The sequence below is a fragment of the Telopea speciosissima genome, chromosome 2, assembly GCF_018873765.1.
Source record: "Telopea speciosissima isolate NSW1024214 ecotype Mountain lineage chromosome 2, Tspe_v1, whole genome shotgun sequence".
Classification (NCBI taxonomy): Eukaryota; Viridiplantae; Streptophyta; class Magnoliopsida; order Proteales; family Proteaceae; genus Telopea; species Telopea speciosissima.
The window spans coordinates 61,098,872-61,108,488 of NC_057917.1; the positions used below are offsets into that span (position 1 = coordinate 61,098,872).

General features: G+C 37.3%; 1 protein-coding gene across 3 annotated transcripts; it reads right to left on the reverse strand.

Annotated features, from left to right (window-relative positions):
- Positions 1 to 5,076: 5,076 nt before the first annotated feature.
- On the reverse strand, positions 5,077 to 9,225 carry LOC122649775 (axial regulator YABBY 5). 3 transcript variants are annotated; one of them, XM_043843015.1, is made up of 7 exons: positions 8,920 to 9,219; positions 7,786 to 7,905; positions 6,849 to 6,969; positions 6,620 to 6,668; positions 6,438 to 6,513; positions 6,235 to 6,303; positions 5,077 to 5,316 (listed from the first exon to the last, which is right to left on the reverse strand). In XM_043843015.1, the coding sequence occupies exons 1-7, from the start codon at positions 8,995 to 8,997 to the stop codon at positions 5,269 to 5,271; spliced, it is 561 nt and encodes a 186-aa protein (XP_043698950.1). In that variant the 5' UTR covers positions 8,998 to 9,219; the 3' UTR covers positions 5,077 to 5,268. The 3 variants fall into 3 exon arrangements, with proteins under 3 accessions (XP_043698950.1, XP_043698949.1, XP_043698951.1); XM_043843014.1 differs by having other exon boundaries at positions 6,849 to 6,972; positions 8,920 to 9,211; XM_043843016.1 differs by lacking the exon at positions 6,235 to 6,303 and having other exon boundaries at positions 6,849 to 6,972; positions 8,920 to 9,225.
- Between the last annotated feature and the right edge of the window lie 392 nt (positions 9,226 to 9,617).

A 9,617-nucleotide genomic window follows, 5' to 3' on the forward strand; every position in this document is an offset into this window, starting at 1 on the left:
GATCTTGTGTCTTAGACATAGGAGATTACAAAATTACTGTCCCCCCATCTTGTTGAAATAAAAAATTCTATTTTTTTTTTGAACAAAAATTCAGAAATCAATAACCTAAAACAATAGACCCACAATAATTACTTCCCTGTATACAAAGTGTCCAAAATTAAGCTTTGTACAATTTCATGGCACGGCGATCTCTTGCGCATTCAGCTCCTCAAAAGGTGATTGCACCATCTATAAACAATCCCTTGCCTTTTATTTTATTTTATTTTAATTGTCTTTAAAACATGGACTTGATTTTGAAGAAATAAAAAAGTGGACTTGTGACCATCGTTACATATTGAGAGAGAGAGAGAGAGAGAGAGAGAGAGAACACTGAGGGTGTCGATCCTGGTCAAACAGTACAAGGAGAGAACACAACGAAGGAGTAGAAGGTGGTTCTGCATCTCCCTCAGACCAGGTTCTATCGAGCAAAGGTGAAAGATACAAGAAGTGTATACAAAGTCAAGACAGATTTGGGTGGTTTGCAGTTGATGCAGAGGGAAAGGCTGGAGTAGGCTTCTTGTTGGTTTGGGATACAAAAAGCTAGCTAGCCTCCAGTCCAGTCCAGTCCAGCCTAGTATGGGGTGGGGGGGGGGGGCTTAATTACTTTCTCACTGTTTCTTCAACCGGTCTTTATTATTCAATTCGATCCATTAGACATTGTCTTTTTCAAGTAGGAATGATATATAAGATTGCATACTTCCCATCTAAGAACTTAGTCGATCAAACCTCCAAGTTATCTTTTTTGGGTGGCGGCCGGGGAGCAAAACAAGGTATTTAAAAATCAAGGAAATACTACCAAGAGTGTCTGTACGTAGTTGGGGGGGGGGGGGGGTGCATGGACATTTGAATATACTGGAATGTATGCTAATTACACATTAGAGGAGAGGATACATTTGTATCTAAGTATCAAATTTGACATTTGGCTGGCTAATCTTGTTCCAATTGCTTCCAACGCCTGAAAGAGAATATTAATACTTCTTCCTTCCATTTGTGTCATCATTGTTTTTTTTTGTTTTTTTAATTTCCAAACGTAGCCTTAAAAAGGTCAAAGAATATGAGTAAATATAAGACAAAAATATGAGAATAGTAATTAACCAAAGAAATTAATATAAGCTGCAGGGAGGAATTGAAGAAGACGGCAAAGAGGCCTACTACCCTCATAGCTCCCAAATGTGACTGATATGATATAGTCTCATAAATGTCAGTCTTTTAAAGTCGAGCAAATGAAATGATCTGAAATGACTGTTGGGAAAAAGAGAGAGAGATGATTGATGTGACGTTACAGATCCGGTTCAGCTATTCAATCCTACGACCCCTTCTAATTATTTGCGTTTATTTTCTCGAAATCCACCCTTTCCTGTGGATCCCGGGAGGTCTATCATCATTTCTAGCTTGCTTGCTTGCTACCCTTCCTTTTTTTTTTTTTTCTCTCTCTCTCTCTCTCACACGCACAGTCTCTCTCTCTCAGAAAAGGCAAAAAAGCAAAAGTGCGGACTACACAAATTCGCACTTAGAACGAAGCCCACTAAAACCAATTCAACTTGATCGTGGTAATAATGCATTGGCATTCTGAAGTTTCTACAGAGAACTGGAAGGAAGGAAGGAAGGAAAGGCTTTCAATTCCCAGTCGTCGATGGTGTGTGTACACCGTATACTACTTCCTTAGAGTGGACGCACTCACTCCTCTCATCACATGTTGTCTGTCTGTCTGTCATCTCTAAATTCAGGCCGCCGCCATCAACATCTGCTAGTCCAATTTTTTTTTTTGTTTCAGAGACTGCTTCTCTCACTTTTATCCCAATCTTTAATTGATACAAAGCAGATATAGAATTTGGAATAAATGATGGGATGTCAATGGTGCTTCCCTTCACAATCATTAAAATTTTGAGCCCACTGGAAATATGCTAACTTTTGTGTTTGGCTCCTCTCCTGCAGTGGCCGGAGCTGGAGTGTCCAGCCCATGGAAATCACCTAAAAATAGGGGGTGGGGTGGTCATTTCACATGTGGGACCCATTTGTGAAATAACACCATCCCACCCCTGTTTTTGCTGTCGTTTAGCTGGACTGGATGATCGAGCTCCCGCCACTGCAGGACAGGAGCCAAATCCCTAACTTTTGGCTGAGGTCCTCAAAATATGGTTTCTAACTTATGAGAAGCATGGTTCTAAGTATCGGTATCGGATTTTGCCTGTATCAGACAGTCTGTATCTGTTTTGCACTTTGCCAATTCCGATATTGTGTCGATATCGTATTGGTGACACAATACGGACAAGGGGTAAATCAGTAAAAAAAAAAACCTATTTTAAAAAGAAGATAGGGACAAATTTGTTTGATACAATTGATCCTTAGCAATACCGTATCAATTTCTGAGTTGACTAATCCATGTTCTTATACCATGCACTAAAACCATGCTTATGAGGTTCCAAATCCATTAGTGGCTTTGTTAGCATTGATTGATGGTTGTGGAGTACTACATTGTATTAGCTTCCATTTCCATCTGATGTAGGGGTAATCTCTTGTCATTTCACATAAACGTACAACGATCATTTTTGAAAGTAATATAATGATATGTCACTCTTAACTTATTTTAAAAACCATTTTTTTAACCCATGAATAAACTAACTTTTGAGAATAAGACAAGGGGCTAAAAAGTGAGGTTACAAATTCTTTGTTCGATCAACTACTTGGAAAGGTAACAACAAGATGCACCCAGTTAAGATATACCAACCACATTTATATTTATTGAGTTGGGGGAAGGCATGTGTGAATTCCGCCATGTTCCCTATTCTTGTGAATGGAAGCCTTTCCAGTTTCTTCCATGGAATGCCTCTCAGCTCACTGATGTTGAACTACTCGATCTATGAGATAAGAGAATTCTACTTCTTCCCCTAGGCAAAGCCTTGTTCATCTCCCATTTGATTTTCGCCGAGGACCTTATGTTGTTTTATAAGTCAGATTCTCCTTCCATTTTAGCAGCCTTGGTTGTTTTGACTTCGTTTACTGAGTATTCTAGCCAACAGCTCAACGGAGCTAAATCTTTTCTTATCTTGGGAGTTATTTTTCAAGATTGCAGACAACATCTCCTGGACATGATTGAATTTAACTACGTGAAGGCCCCTATTAAATGCGTTGTGTGCCGCTCCTATCAAGCAAGTTAAAGGTGTCTGATTGTGCCTCCGGCCTCTTTGATTTGGTTAGGAAGAAATTGGAAGGGTGGAAGACAAGATTCTTATTGTATGCAGGTAGGCTTCTGCTCATCAACTCAGTTATGCAAGGAGGATATATATACTAGTTGGGCCTCTTTATTGGCATGCGTACATGGTTCAGTTATGAGGAAATTGGAAGCCATGTTTTCGAATTTCTTATGGTCGGGGGGTTCTAATAGCGAAACTTTTGAAAAGTTGCTTGTGGGTATAGAGGCAAAGCGGAGCCAGAGAATGAGAAATCGACCTAGAATGTATACCAAACACAACCTAGGTGTTTAACAACGGTTTCTTCTTCCCACTCTTATTATGGAAAATGTATTTGGATATATGATGTGTATTTGAGATGAATGACTCCAAAAAAGAGATAGGGACATCTAACCAAAATCAATCACTACTGTTTATAGAAATTACTTTCATTAATTTGGTTGGTACTTAGTTTGTAGGTAGGTCCTTACAAGCTAATATAACACAAGAGTTATATATTCGGTATAGACAATGACTCACACACCCGAAAAGATGGTCTTAAAGAAAGTCCAAGAAAATTGCTAGCTTTTATTGGCTTCTCCCAAAATGGAAGGCCTTCCCATGGTTATTTGGTGCTGGGTTCTAGTTTGCTCTCTTTCTTTCTTTTTTTTTTTTTTTGGTAAACAGGGATTTTCTTATTGACACCCTTTAAGGCTTAAGGTGTCAAATGATTGGTAACCTTATTCTTTTTCTCTCTTTTAATATAATACAGTTCCTTTTCGTTGAGGGTAAAATCGTAAAATTTCACGTGTACTTGGAACTCGTACGAGACAATAACAATTCTTGAAAATGATATAATGGTAAGTACACATTCAAATTATTTTGAAAACCTTTTTTTACTACAAAGTTAAAGGACTTTTGGTAATAACATAAGTGGATATCAATAGAAGGTTATATAAGTTTTTTTTTTTTTATTATTATATTTACACTACTAAAAAAAATTGATTTAAAGTACATTGTTAGAGGGTGTAGTAAATGTTGTTGCAGAACCTTTCCCCATGTTTTAAATATTCCTAGTGAGGTGTCATTCAAACAGAAGTGCCTTGATATCAAAGAATTTCTCAACATATTGAAAAAAGATTAGTAAATGTTTTGGCTTTATGGTATCACTAGGTTAACTCACCAAGTTTTTAGAACTATGTTCGTTTCACTTATAATGGCATCCCTTGGGGACATCATTTCATTAACAAATTGATTTAGAAAATCTCAAGGATTGTTGTAACTCCTTAAGCAGATCCTACTAGTTTTAAAATATTTCTACATTTTTGTTTTCCATTATTCATATTGAATATAGACAAAATGATCATGAAGAAGGATAAAAAGGAACCCTATCATGACTGCTCAAAATTTTACTTCTCAATCCTCTCTTAGTTGATTTCTTGTTGAACATGAGAGAAGGAATTGGGAAAAGAGATGAAAAAAATTAATCATGAATGGATGGTGAGTCTAAGTGTGGAATCTTGTTTGGCATAAGAGGGTAGCTTAAGCCATATTATCAGTTGAGGTATAACTCTTGAGCAAAGGTTAGTTCAAGATATATATGTGATCTTAAGTAAACATTTTATAATTTCCAGAAAATAAAAATAAATACAAATTAAGAAAGTAATATGTCAAACACATCCAAACATAAGCTATATAGTCTTGTTCCTGCACATGTTATTTATGCAACAAGTATAACACATTCAACCATGAAACTTGCGGCGTAATTTTTCGAGGTTTTAGCACTTCAAGAGTATTATTTTTAAAATTTTTTTCTTCAGTGAAGGACATTAATTTAATCTACTATTCTATAGGGAAGTTTGATGAATTGGTAGAAATGGTAAAGGAAAACCTTGCTTCAATTCAAAGAAACATGCCACAACAACTAATAACAAATACAACAAGGAGAATTTAAATGACTTTTGTCCTTCTACAGTAGAAAAGGTATTTCAAAGAATTAAGGCTTCATATGTTCATGAGACCTGAATTCCACAGAAATCTTGCAATCTGAAAGATTCAATCATTTGTTGAAGATTCCAGCCTTTGTCATTAGGTGATTCTCAGACACCTGCATATACATAAATCCCACAAAATTAGCCCAGGCATTCAGCAAAGAAATCAATTGCTCCTGTGGCAATCAAGAGGGCATGGAAATAGAAATCCTCAATTGCATTGTCTCAGCAACCAAACTAGTCCACTCAATTTTCATACTAGGAGAGATGCTTATCAAAAGAGTTAACTATCCCAACCTAATATTATTGAATACAATCACAATAACCAAAACCTAATCCCAACTTAATGGGTCGGTTACATGGATCCGATAGAAGCTATGACAATAATGGGAGTAAGAGAAATAAAAAGTAGTAAAAAAAAAAAAAAAAAACCGTGAAGGTAGAAGTCAAAGCAACATCCTAGAAACATATATTCCCTACAAGGGTCAATCTAATAACATTGAATGCAACAAAAAATATCCAAGTGGAGATTTCATTTGATGGTCAAAATTCCATTTTGTTAAATTTGAAACCACAAACAGACCTTCACATTTATTGATGGACTTCATATTTCTAGACATTTTCAGTAAGAGTAGTGTTGGTTCCAATAATAGCAAGTTTCAATTGCATTATATCTTCATGAAACCCCTATTCTGTAATAATAAATTATTAAGAACCTAGCCAAAATTTTTGAAAAAAACCCATATGATATTTGCTTAAAAGAGCATATAACCAACCAACAAGAATATCTAAGCTAGAGAATATACAACTTGGGATTTTCCTTATTACCCTCTTGTCTTGTCTGATGACAAATTAGCTTGTTTAGATATACAGGTTAGTACTCTCTCTCTCTTTCTTCATGTGTTAATTTATAGAAAAAAAAATACAAGCAAGGTTTGGGAGGGGCAAATGTATGCAGTGTTACCCCTGATTCGCGGAGAGGCTGTTTCCATGTTAATTTATAGAAAATGGAAACAAAATAATAGATGGTTTACCTCGTCCCGTTTGGCTTGGTTGTTGCTCTCCAACATCAATCCGAAATGAATGTGAGGGAAATGTGCCCACTAACAAAGGCAAAGTCAATAGAGATAATTAAACAAATTATTTGTTTAAACACAACAAAAAAAAAGAAAAAAAAGAAAAGAAAGAGGGGAATTTAATTAAACTGGTATAGGCCTGTGAAGTGTGAACAACTAACATTCTTGGCAGCAGTGCTGAATGCTTCCCTGTGGGTGATATCTGGATTATTGGCTTTGATCCTCTGGATTTCCTCTCTGCCCATCATATTTTACAAACAATTATCACTCAAGGCCTCTGAAGAAGCTCAAAAACCAAATTCAAAGAGAAGAGAAGAAGAATATTGGAGATGTGATTAATTACTTTATGAACTGATTGTAAGCAGAAGGTACACGCTGCCTCTTCTCGGGAGCTGTGTAGTAGCATGTAATGTGGACATTTCAACACAGTAAAATAAATGCCAATACAAAGAAAGAAAGAAACTGCTGGGTAGGTAGGTAGGTACCAAATACCAAATACCAAATACCAAATACCAAATAGCTAGAGAGATAGAGGAAAGAGAAAGAAGAAAGATTTTTAATTAAAAACTCACGCCGGTTTATCATCCTTTCTTCGTTATGAGCATTGATTGGTCTCATTGGGATCTTGTTGTTGCATTTTGAAGATGAGCCCACATCTGAAGTCCTGTAATCCCCCTTGGTGTGGTTTGGTGCCTTCAAAAAAACCAACCCAACCCAACAAAGAGATATTAGAGAGATTAGGTTTTCTAGACCATCCAAACACAGCCTTACTAACAATTAAGAAATCTGATTCAAAATCATCATCTGTGTGTGTGTGTGTGTGTGTGTACGAAAGAGAGGGAGATGGTTGAAAGATGTTTCATGGAAAGCGAAGATAAAAGACGGTTCTGAGGTGACTGAATCGGTTAATAATGTCTGAAAGATAAAAAAGAAAGAAAGAATGGGAAGTAGGGAGGAGGGTTCTTCTCTTCTTCTGAGTTATTGATTGATTGACAGGTGGAAACAGTTAAGAGGGATGAAAGGAATCGATGTGTTTCAGATGTGTTTCCGCCGTAGACGACAGTGCAGAGAAACCTTGGGACTTCCCCCCACCCCCAACTCTACTACTATTAATGCAGTCAATCAAATCAAAGCCTCTCAAAGGGGGGGGGGGGAAATTAAATAAATAGTAATAAAAATCAGAAAAAAGGATTCTCCAAAACCCTAAAAAATGCTTTGCTGCTTGCTTGGGCCGATTGTGACAGTCTCTGACCTGACCAATATAACAGCTGCGGCCATAAAAATCGTCTCTTTAATATATATTTTTTACCCTAGGGAGATAACGGCGGGGGCGGCTTTGTAGCTGTAGGGTTACAGTAAGAGCTGAAAAACTCAGAAACCCTAGTCCCCCTAGTTTTCAGAAGCCAACTCCCAGGGTTATATATAGGGTTAAGAGACAGAGCGCCCTTGAAACAAGCAAGTGAGGAGAACAGAGGAGTAGTGAGTTCTGAGGTCTCTCTCAAGTCTCACCTGGGGATCTTGCCAAGACAACGACTGTAAAGCCGCAGCCATGTTGACGGACCATAAGTTACTGCAATGCCCACATCTCACAGTCACTATGTCGAACATGCTACTGCATGGAACACTTACCTGCAACAAGAACAACAACAACAAATTACAACAAATTCAAAATCTTTATTGAAATAATGAGTTCAAATCTTACTAATTCTTCAGAATTAAGAACATTAAAAAAAAGAAAAGAAAGGAAAGAACTCTGTAAACTCTCCCTTTCTCTCTCTATCTCTCTTTCTCTTTGGAGAGTTTTGGTGGAAACCCAATTGTAAACATTCTCAGTCTATGATGATGAGTGTTAGGAGGAAGAAGAAGAAACATTGAAAACCCTGTTTCCTTTCTTCACTGTGTTGTCAACATATGATGCTACGTGACCTTCCACGCGAAAAAACAAAAACTGAGCTTTAGGTCAGATTTCGTCAACTGTAAAGTAGAAAAAAAAAACTAAAAAAACAATTCTCTTCATTTCTTCAGGTAGGAATTTAATAAGAGAAAAAAAAAAAAATAAAAAAAAGATTAAAGAGAAAAACCCATCTTTTGAAAACCCTCTGTAGTCTGTACTCTTCCCCGTGAGCCGTGAGGGGAAGAAGATTATCAATGGAAACTGTGATAGAGTTGTCGTCGTCAGTATCATCATCAAATCTTGTTTATTGACCTCTAACGTTTTTTTAAAAAAAAAATGGAAATAAAGTTATAACTCGTACTTGAAGGAATCCCACGTAATCTCTTCCTCTCTCTTTTTCTCTCGTCCTTAACACTACAGCTCCAGTTATGACTTTATTTGACAGCAAATGAGGAAGAGCGAGAGGAAAGAAAGAAAGAGAGAGGAAAGTCATAACGATGGAGACCTGACTGTTATGAAAACGAGAACCCATTAGAAAGAAAAAACTAAAAAAGCAAATATAATAACCCAAAACCCAGATCTGAGTTTCTAAGACTTGATCTTTTTTCCATGATCTGCAATTGTCTTTCCATGTCATATCCAAAAAATTATAAAATGGGTTTTGATGAAGAGGAAAGAAAAGTGAAACCCATCAAAGAAGAGAGAAGAGAGAGAGAGAGAGAGAGAGAGAGAGGTCTGAGATGAGATACCGCGAGAATGATATTGCAAAAGTTGCAAGGGATGTAGCAGAGTTGTTCAGAAGCGACATCGGTGGTGCAGCTCGACATGTTTTTGCTCTGAAAGTTCTTTTATCTTCCAAAATCCAAGAAGGAAAAGGAAAAGAGATGGAAAGAAGGTACAAGAAGCAAAAGACTAGAGAAGAAACCAAGGAACAGCTTTACTCAGCTCTTCTTTCTTTGTTTGATAGACTCACTCACAATTCTGATTTTGACTGTTTAATTGATCGATGAAACAGAGATATATAGCGGAGAAAGAGAAAAGGTAAGTTGAGAGAGAGAGAGAGAAGAAAGAGGAGATAGTATCCAAAGCGGGAACATCGATAAGCTGAACCGCGAAAGGGTAATATTATTAGAAAAGCGGTTTTAGGGTACAAAACGAAATGGATGTTTTAGTAATGGCCACCGCAGGCAGGCACCAAGGTGTGGGAGAGGGAGTGTGGGACCTATCAATGAAAGGAATCAAACGATAAGTGGTAAGCGGTTTTAAAAGTAGGAGAAGCGGTTTTTTGGGGCAGCTTTTGGACAGGTTAGGGTTTCTGGGCAGGGCAAGGTGGAGAGAGAGAGGGGGTTTTTGGCAGTATCCCACACGGTCATTATGAAGAAATGAGTGACCATAAACCCCCTACTCATCCCCCTCCGGACCAGGGGGGTGACACATTTATTATCAT

What these genes read in the sequence shown, in the direction of transcription:
- LOC122649775 (XM_043843014.1), bottom strand. Translation starts at nt 8,997, where the DNA reads ATGTCGAGCTGCACCACCGATGTCGCTTCTGAACAACTCTGCTACATC. An exon ending in GCTTACAATCAGTTCATAAA is followed by an intron (nt 6,514 to 6,619) that starts GTAATTAATCAC and finishes TATGATGGGCAG; the next exon opens with AGAGGAAATCCAGAGGATCA. An exon ending in TCAGCACTGCTGCCAAGAAT is followed by an intron (nt 6,304 to 6,437) that starts GTTAGTTGTTCA and finishes TGCCTTTGTTAG; the next exon opens with TGGGCACATTTCCCTCACAT.